Genomic DNA, 16,104 nt, shown 5'->3' on the forward strand with positions numbered 1-16,104 from the left:
TCGAGATTCCTCGACTGTGATAGCCACTCAGCTGCTGTCAAAACAGCAGAGTGTCTTTAAAAGTGACTTTGTTCTTATTGTTGCAATATTTATAGACCTAGTCTAAAACAGTAAAAAAAATCACGTTGATTCTTTTATTTTAATCACAATCACTTTAAATAGTTTATTTCTTACACCGTCTAAAACCTTTTTAAAAAAAACTGTCACTTTTATTTAAAAAAGGAATACAATTTAAAGAATATTTAGTATTTATTTCTATTAAATTATTCGACTCTCCATACATATATAGGAATAGGACTGTACGTACTTACTTGTACTAAGTTCATTTTGTTTTTCCTTATTTAATCACTTCACTGGTTTCTTTTATATCAAACAAATTGTTTTAGGTTATTCACCTGACATGTTTCGGCGGTTTCTTCCGCCTTCATCAGAGTCTGATGAAGGCGGAAGAAACCGCCGAAACATGTCAGGTGAATAACCTAAAACAATTTGTTTGATATAAAAGAAACCAGTGAAGTGAGGACTGTACGTGTTTCGTTGTAATATAACTGATTTTAATATAGGAGCTTAACAGATTTTTGTTGGCGGTGTGCCGCGAGATTTTTTCCAATGAATAGGTGTGCCGTGATTGAAAAAAGGTTGGGAAACACTGCCCTAAACACCTGAAACAGGCATAGTTGAATTTGGGAACAATGTGTGCTTGAAATCCCTGCATTCTTCTAACAGGAAGTAGATGGAAAGCAGAGACACATCCAGGGTTGGCTTAGCATCTGTCTCACTGAAGAGATAAACACAATAAGAATACTTCTATAATGCAAACCCCAGTTCCAAGTTGGGATGTTGTGTAAAATGCAAATATAAAAAGATTACCATGATATTCAAGTGGGCTGACATCTGGAAGGTCACCCAGCAAAGGCCATAATTCTGTCTAGAATGTGGAATCTATCTCACCCAGATAGTTTCCACCAAAATCCGTTTCAGCAAGTAGGTGTAGATTCTCGAACCACTCATCGTCTGACATCTGCAAATGTGTTGCACAACGCCCGGAGCACTGCAGAAGCTGGCCAACAAGCTTGATGCAGAGCCAATGTCGACAAGACCCAGGGTCCGGAGCTTCATGGAGTACTCCTACCTCACCTGGATGTATGCCACTCAGACCGCTCTCAGGCAGCTTGACACCATCCAGAAAAAAGCCTTAAAAATTATTGGAGTGGATAAGGACCTCACCCTACAGCAGTATGCTATCAGCAACCTGAGCCACTGAAGAGTGGTTGCGACTGAAACTGTAAACTGCACACCCTCAGCTCCCCAGTGGAGATCAACGTTCTACTACCCCTACCCCACATCCCAGGTCGCATTAGCCAGAGGACACTACCAAGCAACACCTTGGAAATCCCTAAGCCAAACACCAAATTACTCAGTAGTAGCTTTCTCCACTCAGCAATTATGATATGGAACAGCCTTCCCTCTGCGATTGTTGGAGACATAACATAATGCTGAACAAACACTTCCTCAGTATAGGACTGTAGTAATCCTTTAAACCTCAAGGACATAATTAATGTTAAAACTGTTTTGGGGGGGCAAAAATTCTCACGTTTTACTAAAGTGCCAACAGCAGAAGAGGAAGGTTGAAGAATTATCAAAAAACCATTAGGACCATTCCATAGCTTCACAGGTAATTGGAAACACGTGAGCGTCATGACTGAGTGCAAACAAGGATGTTGTGAGGTTCACCACTTAGTGAACAAATGTGTGACAAATTTGTCCAACAGATTAAGAACAAGGTATCCCGACATATAATTCCTAGGGATTTTGAGATTAAATTGCCTGTGGTTCATAATTTTGATAATTTGGAGAAATATTTGCTTGTAAGTGGCAAGGTCACTTACAAATTGTTTTCGGGAATTATAGATAAGGCGTCAAAATAGAGCATGGATTGTTTTTAACAAAAAGTGACAGCAGCATCTGTGATGGTATGTGGGGGTGTTAGTGTCCATGGCATGGGTAATTTGCGCATCTGTGAAGACATCAATAAAGTTAAGTTAAAGTCCCAATGATCATCACACACACATCTGGGTGTGGTGAAATTTGTCCTCTGCATTTAACCCATCCCCGTGTGATTTTGATCCATCCCCTGGGGGAGAGGGGAGCAGTGAGCAGCAGCGGTGCCGCGCTCGGGAATCATTTGGTGATCTAACCCCCCAATTCCATCCCTTCATGCTGAGTGCCAAGCAGGGAGGAAATGGGTCCCATTTTTATAGTCTTTGGTATGACCCGGCCGGGGTTTGAAACCACAACCTTCCAGTCTCAGGGTAGACACTCTGCCACTAGGCCACTGAGCTGATAGTATATGCAGATTCTGCAAGAATGTATTCTGCCATCCATTCAACATGTTTTCATGGATGGCATTGCTTATGTCAGCAAGACATTGACAAACCACATTTTGCACGTGTTACAATAGGTGGCTTCGTCGTAAAACAGTGTGAGGATGTGACTGGTCTGAGAGTTCAGACCTGTGCCCCATTCAAGGGTGCAGAGAGAGCTGGGTGGCGGCCAAAGGCGGTCCGATTCCCGGCTACAGAAGCTGGCTTTAGGGACATGGAATGTTATCTTTCTGGCAGGGAGACAGCTGGAGCTGGTGTGCAACACAGAGAAGTTTCGAAGATGGCCGACCTGGCAGACCCAAACTTATTGTGAGGGTTAGGGGTTAGGGTTAGGAATGTCTGGCAGAATGCTCTGTCAAAAAGAGTTTCATGTCCGGCAGCAATTTACCCCCATGCCCAGAAGGCGGACAACATTGAGTGTGACTAGATCAATTTCCGTACCGCCATTCTTGATGCAGTCAATCGGTTGGTGTCTGTCGTGGCGGCAATCCCCAAACGCACTGGTGGACAACAGAAGTAATGGATGCCATCAAGCTGAAGACCTATCATTCCTTTTGGTCTGTGGGACTGTGGAACGCAGCTGTGGCAGTTGCTGAAGCAAAAACCTGGGCATGGGAGGAGTTTGGCAAGGCTATGGAAATCAACTTCTGGATGGCTTAGAGGAAATCCTGGTCCATCCGGTGTCTCAGGAGGGGTAAGTAGTTCACCATTCACACTGTATAGTGGAGATAGGATGCTGCTGACCTCAACTCAGGATGGTTTGAACCGGTAAGGAGAATACTTTGAAGATATACTCGATTTCACTGACATGCTTTTCATTTTGGAAGCAGAGCCTGGAGACTGAGGTAGGCTTTCCTATCTCTGGGGTTGCTCACCGAGGTGGTTAAAGAACTCCTCGGAGATGGATGAGTCTTCATGTGCTTTGTGGACTTAGAGAAGTACTTCGACTGTCACTCGGGGAGCTCTGTGGGGGACGCTTCGAGAATACGGAATACCAAACCCACATATAAGGGCAGTTCGGCCCTTGTCAGAGTTTGAGCCACATTGAGTAAGTAAGTCGGATTTGTTTCTGGTGACAGTTAGACTCCGCCGAGGCTGCCCCTCATTCTTCTGTTCACAACTTTTATGGACAAAATTTCTAGGCGCAGTAAGGCATTGAGGGTGTCCAGTTTGGTGATGTCAGTATTGCCTCACTGCTATTTGCAAATAATGTGCTGTTGGGTTCTTCAAGCTGTGATCTTCAACTCCTACTAGAGAGGGTCGCAGCCAAGTGTTAAGCAGGTGTGATGATCAGCACCTCCAAATCTAAGACCGTCGTCCTCAGTCGAAGAAGGGCAGAGAAATGCCCTTTCTTGGTCAGTGATGAGATCCTGCCCCAAGTGGAAGAGGTACCAGGGTCTTGTTCAAGAGTGAGGGCAGGATGCAGTGGGAGATCGACATGCGGATCAGTGCAGAATCTGCCGTGATGCAGACTATGTATACGTGGTAGTGAAGAGAGAGCTGAGCCGGAAGGTCAGCTATGTTTCTATCCTGCAACTATGCATCATGAGCTGTGGGCCGTGATCGAAACAAGATCCCGGACACAAGCGGCCAACATGTGGTTACTCCGCATGGTGTCCAGGCTTTTCCTTGGAGATACTAGGGTGAGAAGCTTGGTCATCCAGGAGTGACTCAGAGCCGAGACACTGCTCCGCCAAGTTGAGAGGAGCCAGATGAGGTTGCTCAGGCATCTGATTAGGATGCCTCGTAGGGTGAGGTATTCTGGGCATGTCCCGCTAGAAGGAGGCCCCGGAGATGACCCAGGACACGCTGGAGGGATTGTGTCTCTTGGCTGGCCTTGGAGCAGCTTAGGATCCCCGGGATGAGCTAGACAAGAGGGAAAATTGGGCTTCCCTCCACGCAACCCGACTCCAGATAACCAGTAGAAAATTAATGGATGGATGGATGGATGGATGGATGGATGGATGGATGGATGGATGGATGGATGGATGGATGGATGGATGGATGGATGGGTTCGTAGTAATCATCATAAAAAATTCTAATGATTCTATTGCAGGCCACTTCCAAGAAAACCAAAAAGCCTGATCGTAAGGAGCGAATCAGTGAGCATACCTACCAACTCTCAAGATGGACTCCTCTCATCAAGGATCTCATTGAGGTGGGTCGTTTAATGCAATATGATTTTGTTCTTAAAATGGATAAGTGATATTGAGAACTACCAGAGGTGACAATTCACCAAATTTTGGCAGTCCGTCCTTTGTCATTGGCTTGGACAACCGACTTCATCGTTAGTCTGTTATTATTTATAAAGTAATACAGATGAATAAAGTTTTTTTTAAACACACACAACGTTTGTGACGAAATAAAACAATGTGGTACAACAATAGCATTGTGGTTTGTGGAACTGAGAGGCATAATCAGCTTCCTTTATCAGATGGGACTGACACAAAATAAGGAGCAGCAGACTTGGAGAATTGGGAGCAAGGAAGTCGGAGTCTCTTGTGAGTGGACTGAAATGTTAACACCGTGTCAACAACAGTTACAAAAGTAATGCAGTTTAGCAACTTACATCTTATAGTTTTATAATATTATAACAGTTACCAATCAATCAATCAATATTTTTAATTACCAAGTTTGAGCATGCCAATCAAGGAATTTAACTCCGGTAGATCTCGGCCTCTGTACAACATTTATGTAGCTAACAACATTCAGGACGACATGTGCAAAAATTGTCAATTATTCTCAAACACCCCCTGATCTTAAACTCCCAGAATGGCAAGAAAAAACTCAAAACCCCTACTAGGGGAATGAGAAAAATTGAGAAGAGACCACAGATGGGAGGATCCCTCTTCCAGGATCACCAGGCTGCGATGGATGCAGAAAGGACACATAGTACACATGATACGGACAATCTAAAGGTAAAGCATCGAGAGCAGGATGCTATTGCACAGTAATTTCTCTGAGACTCTATGAGTCGTGTGAGTTCATCAGAGCGACAGCCTGGGGGGAGAAGCTGTGTCTGTGTCTGTTGGTTTTGGCGTACAGCGCTCTGTCACGCCGTCCAGAGGGGGCCGTTCGAACAGACTGCGACCTGGGTGAGAAGGGTCCATAGAGATGTTACTGGCATGTTTCCTGGTCCTGGACAGGTACAAGTCCTGGATAGATGGTTGGTCCCGATTATCTTTTCTGCAGTCCTGATTGTCCTTTGCAGTCTGTGCTTGTCTTGTTTGGTGGCCGATCCAAACCAGACAATGATGGAGGTGCAGAGGATAGACTGGATGATGGCAGTATAGAAGGTCTTCAGCAGCTCCTGTGGCAGGTTGAACTTCCTGAGCTGTCTCAGAAAGTACAGCCTTTGCTGGGCCTTCTTCCGGACAGAGTCTATGTGGCTGGTCCATTTCAGGTCCCGAGAGATTGTGAATCCCAGGAACTTGAAGGTTTCTGTGGAGAAAATAGCATTACTGTGGATATTGAGGGGTGGAAGTGGTGAAGGATCTCTCCTGAAGTCCACTGTCATCTCCATGGTCTTGAGCGAGTTCAGCTCCAGGTGGTTTTGGCTGCATCAGTGGACCAGCCGCTCCACCTCCTGTCTGTACGCAGTCTCGTCACCATCCCGGATCAGTCCGATGAGAGTGGTGTCGTCTGCATACTTCAGGAGCTTCACAAAAGAGTCACCTGAGGAGCAATCATTAGTGTAGAGAGAAGAGCAGTGGAGAGAGGATGCACCCCTGGGGGGCGCCAGTATTGGTGGTCCGGGTGTTGGCTGTGATGTTCCCCAGCCTCACATGCTGTCTCCTGTTGGTCAGAAAGCTGCTGATCTACTGACAGGTGGAGGAAGGCACCGCAAGCTGGACGTTGTCAGGAGCGATGGTATTGAACGCCAAGCTGAAGTCCACAAACAGGATCCTGGCGTACGTCCCTGGGGTGTCCAAGTGGTGCAGGATGTAATGCAGTCCCTTGTTGACCGCATCGTCGACCGACCTGTTTGCCCGGTACGCAAACTGCAGGGGGTCGAGCAGGGGGCCCGTGATGTCCTTCAGGTGGTTCAACACTAACCTCTCAAAGGATTTCATGACGACAGATGTCAGGGCGACAGGTCTATAGTCATTCAAACCTGTGATGGCGGGCTTCTTGGCCACCGGTACGATGATGGAGCTCTTGAATCACAAGGGCACCTCACACAGCTCCAGGGAAAGGTTGAAGATCTGTGCAAAGGTGGGCGCCAGTTGTTGAGCACAGACTTTCAGGCAGGAGGGTGACACGCCATCTGGGCCTGGTGCCCTCCTGACCTTTTTTTTCCGGAATATCTGACACACCTCCCCCTCGCGAATCTGAAGTGCAGGTGCAGCTTCTGTAAGAGAGAGAGTAGGTGATAACGATGATGGAGGTGTGGACAGGGGGGTTGTGGGGGAGGTGTGTATGGTGTTAATGTCGATTGTGATGCAGGAGGTCCTGTTGTGCGGGTGACCGTTCAAACCTGCTGTAATATTCTTTTAGAATATGTTCGGACTGCCAGTCCAGTAACGTTAGCCTATCGTATTGGGTATCTACCAAATGTCTTGCCTGATTGGTCCGTAGCATTAAGATGACGCAGCACGTAGTGACGTAGCCGGATGTTGGAAGCATACGCCTTCCTGAATGCCACATGTTTTCCTGCTCCCGCAATCTTCATTAAAAGATTAGTTTGCATGTCGTCGTCCTTCTACATTTCGTACCTAGCGTGAGTACAGAATATTACATGGTGTCAGAGTAAAACACGAAGATAATAGAAGAGAAGAAAGGATAAGATGGACATCGCTGGAGTCCCTGCACCAGTCATGGACTGGCATGCTAGCAATCTGCCCGAAGCATGGCGCAAGTTCAAACTCCACGTTTCTTTGATGTTTTCTGGTCCGTTCAAGGCGAAAGAAGAGGAAGAGCGGTGCAGCTACCTACTTCTCTGGGTCGGTGACAAAGGTAGCGCTATCTACTACACTTGGACACTCACAGAACGTGAACAGAAGGTACTGAAAACATACTATGATGGCTTTGAAGCATATGTTATGCCGAAAAATAATGAGATTTTCGCACGTTACACATTTTCCGAGAGGAAACAGGCAGCAAATGAGCCACGAGAACAGTTTTTGACAGAGTTGAGACTGCTTGTGCAAGATTGCAATTATACAAATAGAGAGGAGATGCTGAGAGACCGGCTCGTTTTTGGAATTTACTCACCCAAAATCAGAGAGAAGCTACCGAATGTAGGCTCCACCCTAACGCTGGAGAGAGCAATAGACATTGCCAGGTCGCATGATATGGCACAGGCACAGCTGAAAACCATGGCTAGCGGCAACACATTCCCACAAACTGTTCATGCAATCAGTTGGAAGACTTCAAAGAGTTCTCCATGGAAAAAGTGGCAGGACAACACAAAGGGACACGTAGAGCGCAGTTGCACCCCTAGACCAGCGGACGGAGCCAGAGAACCACAGAGAAACACAACCTGTGGCTTCTGTGGTTTCCAGCCTCACAAAGACAAGAACCTTTGTCTAGCCAAAGGTAAACAGTGCAAATTCTGTTCCAAGTGGAACCATTTTGGATCTGTGTGTCGTTCCAAACAAGGAAAGGGAGTACATACAGTAGATAAACATACGTCAGACATGAATGCAGACAGTGAGGACCTGTTTATTGACACTTTAACACAAGCAAGTACCACCAATGAAACAGAGCAAGCTTTGGCAGATGTGCAAATTGGCCCATACAGGACTGTATACTTAGCTTCAAGCTAGACACTGGGGCCTCAGCTAATGTCATTCCCACACGCACCTTCAGAGGACTGGGAATACAGCCCACGTTGCAACCCTCCAATCACCCACTGTATGGCTACGGTAGTGAACGTCTCACTGTCAAAGGCAAGTGCAACATGAAGTGTAAATACAAGGACAAGGAGGTGATGCTGAAGTTCCACATCGTCGACACGCAGGCACCTCCCATTCTAGGACTGAAGGCATGCCTGGACTTTGGACTCAAACAGCTCATCCTGTCCGTATCTAGCAAACCCGAGATCCCGATCATCGACGAGTTCAAAGACGTTTTCACTGGAATCGGACTGTTTCCTGGTGAGTGTAAAATTCACATTGACCCCAATGCAGTCCCGTAGTCCACCCACCTAGGCGAGTCCCACACGCACTCCGTGGCCGCCTCAAAGAGGAATTTCAAAACATGGAAAAACAGCAGATCATCGTGAAAGTCACGGAACCAACTGAGTGGGTCAGTTCAATGGTCGTAGCCAAGAAGCCACGCACCGGCAAGCTGAGATTGTGCCTCGACCCGAAAGATCTCAACAAGGCCATCAGGCGACCGCACTACCCCTTACTTACGCTCGAAGATGTCACGTCCAAGTTGGCAGATGCCGGCTTCTTCAGTGTTATGGATGCCAGGTCTGGTTACTGGGCAATCAAACTCACAGAGGAGTCTTCCAAACTGACCACATTCAACACGGTGTTCGGTCGGTACCATTTCCTCCGTCTATCGTTTGGACTGATATCGGCCCAGGACAAGTTTCAACGCAAGGTTGATGAGACCTACGCAGGCCTCCAGGGAGTGACCGCGATCGTAGATGATGTGCTAATCTACAGGCGCACAAAAGAAGAACACGACAGCAACCTCCGCGCAATGCTGAAGCGCTCCAGAGAGCGGGTAGTAAAACTCAACGCAGAGAAGAGCACGATCTGCGCCACAGAGGTCAGCTACTTCGGGCACCGCATCTCCAAGGATGGAATCAGGCCCGATCCAGCCAAAATCGCTGCTGTGAGAGACATGGAGCCGCCCAAGGACAAGGGTGAGTTAGAGACAATCCTTGGCATGACCACAAGCCATTGGAGTCTATCATGTGGAAACCTCTCAACGCAGCGCCTCCAAGACTACAGAGGATGATGCTTCAGTTACAGAGGTACGACTTCAGCATCATCCACCGTCCAGGCAAAGACATTCCTGTAGCGGACACCCTCTCCAGGAAGTCCCTGTCTGACAAGGACGACAGCCTGCGGGAAGGCATGGATATGCAGGTTCATACAGTCTACAGTAACCTGCCAGTCAGCGATGCCAGACTGAAACAGGTCAGAGCCGAGACTGGAAAAGACATTCAGCTCATGGCGCTAAGAGACACTATCCAGAACGGTTGGCCTGAGGAGAGGAGAAGATGCCCTCAGAGCATAGCACGTGCTGGATTTTGTCCCCAATTTAGGGAACGCGTTATCTGCGCCTCATGGCAAAAGCCTTTGCCAATCACCTGTTATCCAATTTACTCACTGCGTGCTCGTTTGATTTCTTCAGATTTAGGAAAATGCAAAGACACTGAAGCAGAAATTAGACTTACACAGATTGGTTGAGTTCAATCACAATTCTTGTTCAAAAAGCTCTGTTTTCAGGAAAGTATAATACAGCGCTGGGCCCTTCAAGAGCGGAAAGTCTCCATTCAGAAAAGGCAAAGTCCAAGGTTGTTAGATCAGTTTTATATTCAGTAGCACATTGTGGGCCGAGATTGATGGGTGATGAGTCTTCGGGGTGGGGCAAGTTCGAAGGAGAGTCTGCTTGCATGGGAGTGGTGCTGGTTATGGGCGATTCGGTGTGTAGGTGGGGGCTGTTGGTGTGTGTGTGTGTGTGGAGGGGGCTGTTGTCTTCCATCCCGTCTTTCGGCCTTGGCGATCATCTTTGGCCGAGTTCTCGGGTGGGGGCTGTTGTCTTCCCTCCCGTCTTTCGGCCTTGGCGATCATCTTTGGCTGAGCTGTCTCCCTCTGGCACCTGTGGTTTTATCTCCAAGTGACCTTCCTGTAAACATTCTCCTCCATTCTTGCACATACACTGTCTCACCTAATTCTTTCATTATTCTTTCAATTTTGTCATTTTGTACGAAATTATGTGAGCTTTTGGCTGTGACATCATTCATCTATTACTGTTCCCTGACTATGCAAAGTTTGTTCTTCTGATCTCCATGTACTTGCTAACGTCATCATATTCTTAGTTTAATCATGCTTTCAACCATATCTTTTCTTTATTAGGCAAAATATTTCCCTCTGTCCAGAACGTTCAGTGGTAATCAAAAAGTTGGCGTCTCGCATTAGGCGGCATATGACGTTTAGTCAAAACACAAGTTATAAAACAGAAGATATAATCAAATACTGAACGGTCACGACGACTCTGGCCGTGTCCATGATTTAGAGAAAAACATCAGGCATGCATTACACAGTTCTTTAAAGGTCATTAAGCTATTTGGGCAATATATCAAAAGACATTTATTTTGCAGTGCACAGAAATACATATTGAATCGTGAAGTTGTAGCAACTTCTGTTATTATCGTATTATCAAAGAATGTCTAGTTATGTCGTCCTTATTGGTTGATTACGTGAGTGTACTTGTCTGCTTATATAGTTTATCCAAAGAGATGTGAGCCTATCCGTTATTGTGGCTAGGCTGGTTTTTTGTCTTTTGACCCGATCCCTTCACTCGCAATCTTCATTAAAAGATTAGTTTGCATGTCGTCGTCCTTCTACATTTCGTACCTAGCGTGAGTGCAGAATATTACACCTGCAGTAAAACCTGTTTAGCTGGTTTGCGGGGGGTTGGTTTCTTGTAGCCTGTGATGCTCTGCAGAACTTTCCACACTGTTGAGGGATCAGGATTGGCAGAGAGGTGTCTCTCCAGGCTCTCCCCATAACACCTCTTGGCTTTCCTGATCTCTCGGTTGAGTGTGTTCCTGGTCTGCCTGAACAGGTCCCGGTCCCCACTCCTGTAGGCCTCCTCCTTGGCTTTGCGCAGCATCCTGAGGTTTGTTGTTGTTGTATGCGCCGAAGGTCTTAGTCTGCACACACAAGTCCTCACAAAAGCTGATGTATGAGGTCACAGTAGCGGTGAGTTCATGCAGGTCTGAAGTTGCAGCTTAAAAAAATAAACAATCGGTGCAGTAAACGCAGGCTTGGAGGTCCTGCTTTGACTCCACTGTTCATTTCCTCACCGCAGGCTTAGAGGTTTTTAATTTCTGCCTATAGGTTGGGATCAGATGAACTAGACAGTGGTCTGAGAGTCCTAAAGCTGCACAGGGCACAGAGCGGTATGCATCCTTTGTTAGGGTGTAGCAGTGGTCCAGAGTCTGTGTCCCTCTGGTGGGACACGTTATTTGCTGTCTGTATTTGGGGAGGTTGTGTGCGAGGTTCGCCCTGTTAAAATCACCCAAAACCATGATTATTGAGTTTGGTAGTATTTTCTCCATGTCTGTTACCTGATCAGCCAGCAGCTGCGTGGCTTCGATCGCACGTGCGTGTGGTGGAATGTAAACGGCCGCCATTAAGCTCGAGGAGAACTCACGAGGTGAATAAAACGGAAAAGTGTTTCTAGGAGAGGGCTGCAAGACTCTTTCAACACCGTGACATCAGTACACCAACGTTCATTAATATAGAAACATAGACCACCTCCCCTTGCTTTTCCTGAGAGCTCCATGCTGCGATCAGCGCGGACTAGCCTAAATCCAGGCAGCTGCACGGCATGATTGGAGACGAGTTCGGAGAGCCACGATTCAGTAAAGCACAGGGCAGCGGATCCGCTAATGTCCGGGTTCCATGGGATGAGAAGCAGCAGTTCGTCCATCTTGTTCGCCAGGGAGCAGACATTTGCCAGATGAACTGATGGTAGGGGAGAACGGAACCCTCTCTGCCTCAGCTTCACGAGGGCCCTGGCGCGCTTTCTACGCCGCCGTCTTCGGCATGCTAGCTTGTAGAGCGCCCCCGTGCCGGCTAAAATCTCCGTGAAACAGTCTGGGTCAGAGAAAACTGGAGAGAAAGTACCAGGAGAAGACTGTCCGATGTTCAACAGTTCTTCTCTGGTAAAAGTGATCCAGGATGGGCAGCAGAAGACACAGAAAACACACAAAATAAGACAAAGTAGCAGAGAGCGAGTCACCGAGGTGGCCATCCGCGGCGCCATCCTGAAGTTAAAACTACTAAGTCTTGTAATGCGTTACACATTTTGGTACAGTTACCGAGTCTCGCAACATATTAAAATTCCTGGCACAAGTTTAAGCAATTTATAATGATTTTATCAGATGAATTTCTTACTTTGATAATCACGAGGAGCACTTCTTTAGTTACCTGAACTGGTCAACCAACTTTGCAGGATATTCCCTCCCCCCCATATTTTGCTTTTTTCAGAGGCTTTATTACCATTCACACTACTAAAATAACTGTCATGGTTTAGTTGTCATTGTTTGCGACACCAATCAATGTTTTAAAATTCCATCCATCCATTTTCTTAACCGCTTAGTCCCCACGGGGGTCGCGGGCGTGCTGGAGCCTATCCCAGCCGTCATCGGGTAGTAGGCGGGGGACACCCTGAACTGGTTGCCAGCCAATCGCAGGGCACACAGAGACAGACAACCAATCGCACTCACACTCACACCTAGGGACAATTTGGAGTCTTCAATCGGCCTACCAAGCATGTTTTTGGAATGTGGGAGGAAACCGGAGTGCCCGGAGAAAACCCACGCGGGCCCGGGGAGAACATGCAAACTCCACACAGGGAGGGCCGGAGGTGGAATCGAACCCGCACCCTCCTAACTGTGAGGCGGACGTGCTACCTAGTGCCACCGAGCCGCCAAATTCAAAAATCAAGTTTTAAAATTCAAAACATATTTTCAAAATGCAAGCAAGAACAAACCTAAGTAAAATGTAGCAAATAAATTGTGAAGAAACGTGTCAATTTAATTCAGTTCAGATTTACAAGCGCAACGAAAAGTCAAAGTCTGTGTTTTAAATAAATTTTTTGCAACTGTAATATTATCAATTGCAGTATATCTTAAATGGTGATCATTCAGATTGGCTGAAAAAGTTAGTTAAGTTAAAGTCCCAATGATCATCACACACACATCTGGGTGTGGTGAAATTTGTCCTCTGCATTTAACCCAACCTCGTGTGATTTTGATCCATCCCCTGGGGGAGAGGGGAGCAGTGAGTAGCAGCAGTGCCGCGCTCGGGAATTATTTGGTGATCTAACCCCCCAATTCCAACCCTTGATGCTGAGTGCCAAGCAGGGAGGCAAGTCCCATTTTTGTAGTCCTTGGTATGACACGGTTGGGGTTTGAACCCACGACCTTCCAGTCTCAGGGCGGACACTCTACCACTAGGCCACTGAGCTGGAAGGGAGTAAAAGTCCAAACTGCCTCTGAGCGGAGCGGAAGACGTGCGCTGTTCGACTACGTCATGCTATGGCAACTCCAGTTAGACAAACGACTTTATGCCCCATAAAATGTGTTCATACTTTCATTCTAATCTGTCTGTCAGTCTATCTGTCCGTCCGTTTTGTTTGACAAATTATCTTTTATACATCTATCATTGTTGTGTGTAAATTAATTTGAGTATGTATGTATGAGTATTTTATTTGTGGTTCACTGTCTGGCAGGTTATTAGCAGTGTGTCAGCTGAACAGCCATTATTGGTAGTTTAAGTATGAGTTAGAATAAAATCTGTCAAAGTCAGGACATTTACCTTGTGTTCCAACAGGATGCCATTGAGGATAAACTTGACATCAAGCAATACCCATACATTTCCCAGAGACAAGCATCAGCGAAACACAATGCTCCATCAAGGTTAGTATATCACAGTATTATATATTTTATATCCAGTTGATAGGAGTGCAATTGAAAAAATATCCATACATCTATCTTCTTCTATCTTCGTCCTACATGCTTCAACCGATTCCTCTCACTTTTTTGGCACCTAACTAGTTCTACATGTTTCAACCGATTCACCCCGTTCAAACTTTCACACATTCCAAAAATTCATGGCATGCTTGCTACCATTTCTTTTGTTGATAACATTTACCGTTTTTGTGTAATTAGCAAATTTGTGACTTTTAAATCCCCATTCATTCTTAATGGCGATTTCAACACGAGCCACTTTCCCGTGTGGGTTCGAATTTTACCGTGGGCGGAATTTATTTTCAAAAAAAGTAGAATAACAATAGTGCGAAGGTCTTCGCCTTCACACGCAATTTCTCCAGGAATTGCAGATTGCTAGTTATTATTAAACAACTTATTCCGCCCACTTTTTTGGCACCTAACTAGTCCTACATGCTTCAACCGATTCACCCCGTTCAAACTTTCACACATTCCAAAAATTCATGGCATATTTGCTACCATTTTTTTTGTTCATCACATTTACCGTTTTTGTGTAATTAGCAAATTTGTGACTTTTAAATCCCCATTCATTCTTAATGGCGATTTCAACACGAGCCACTTTCCCGCGTGGGTTCGAATTTTACAGTGGGCGGAATTTATTTTCGAAAAAAGTAGAATAACAATAGTGTGAAGGTCTTCGCCTTCACACGCAATTTCTCCAGGAATTGCAGATTGCTAGTTAGTGTGAAGGCGAAGGCCTTCACACTATTGTTATTCTACTTTATAATTATTATTATTATTATTATTAAACAACTTATTCCCCCCATTTTTTTGGCACCTAACTAGTCCTACATGCTTCAACCAATTCACCCCGTTCAAACTTTCACACATTCCAAAAATCCCATTCCAACTTTGAAATTCGACCAAATTCTCCAAAATTTCGTTTTCTACTCTATTTTCTACATTTCTCTACAGATTCAACCCATTCCAACTTTTCACCCTTCATCTTTTGCCTACCTATTCCACAACTTTTCAAATTTGAAATTAAACCAAATTCTCCAAAATTCCGTTTTTCAGCTTTATTTTCTACATTTTTCAACCGATTCACCCCGTTTCAACGTCATTCTGCAGCATTCCCCAAGTATTTATTCAACTTCTTCACCTTCACACGCAATTTCTTCAGGAACTGTAAATTCTAGTTATTTTTGTACTTATTCCACCCACTTTTTTGACGCTTAACTACTTCTACATACTTCAACCAATTCACTCCGTTACACTTTTAACTTATTCCAAATATTCACGACACCGTTGCTTACATTTTGTTCATTCAAAAAATTTTGTTTTCACAAAATCCACAAATTTCCGGCAAATTTTTCCCCATTCATTCTTAAGTGCAGATTTAACATTTCACATTTACATTGTTCCAGTTTAAAATTTACAGAATTCAACACATTCAAATAACATTGGGGAGAGTCCCAAACTTGTCAAATTAAAAAAATTCACGTTTTCATGTTTAAAATTTGCACAATATTTTGCAAAATTTCGCAAAATTAGATTTTTCACTTCTAATTTCTACAAAATTCAACCTATTCTCCTCGTTCAAACTTTCAACTGTTCATCTTTTGCCTCCCTATTCCACACCTTCCCACTTACCAAAATTTCAACATTTTCACGATTAAAATTTGCGCAAAATTTCCTTTTTCACTTGCTGTTTCTATAGTTTTCAACCGATTCAACCCATTGCAAAGCATTTACATCCTTCCAGTTTGAAATTCACATCATTCAGCACATTCAAATCACATTGGGGACATTCTCAAAATTTCTAAATTCAAAAATTTCACGTTTTCACGTTTAAAATTTGCACAAAATTTCCTTTTTCACTTCTAATTTCTACATTTATGAACCGATTCAACTCGTTCCAACTTTCAACTGTTCATCTTTTACCTTCCTATTCCACACCTTCCCACTTACCAAAATTCCAAATTTTCAATTTTGAAATTCACACCAAATTTTCCCAAAATTTAGTTTTTCCCTTCTAATATCTACATTTTTCAACCAATTCAACCCATTTCACAT

General features: G+C 45.0%; 1 protein-coding gene across 7 annotated transcripts in view; it reads left to right on the forward strand.

Annotated features, from left to right (window-relative positions):
* stxbp1b (syntaxin binding protein 1b) overlaps nt 1–16,104 on the forward strand; it is a 115,642-nt gene that overhangs the window by 62,404 nt on the left and 37,134 nt on the right. For 5 of the 7 annotated variants that reach the window (XM_088376292.1, XM_088376291.1, XM_088376289.1 and 2 more), the window contains 2 exons: nt 4,441–4,542; nt 13,913–13,998. In XM_088376292.1, coding sequence (XP_088232418.1) covers nt 4,441–4,542; nt 13,913–13,998 — 188 coding nt within the window. Of the gene's footprint in view, nt 1–4,440; nt 4,543–4,818; nt 4,951–5,155; nt 5,173–13,912; nt 13,999–16,104 lie in introns of those variants that run through there. The other 2 variants (XM_088376294.1, XM_088376293.1) reach the window with 2 other exon arrangements.

This window comes from Syngnathus floridae, chromosome 5 (genome assembly GCF_059516105.1).
Source record: "Syngnathus floridae isolate MCC-2025c chromosome 5, RoL_Sflo_1.0, whole genome shotgun sequence".
NCBI classification, from domain to species: domain Eukaryota; kingdom Metazoa; phylum Chordata; class Actinopteri; order Syngnathiformes; family Syngnathidae; genus Syngnathus; species Syngnathus floridae.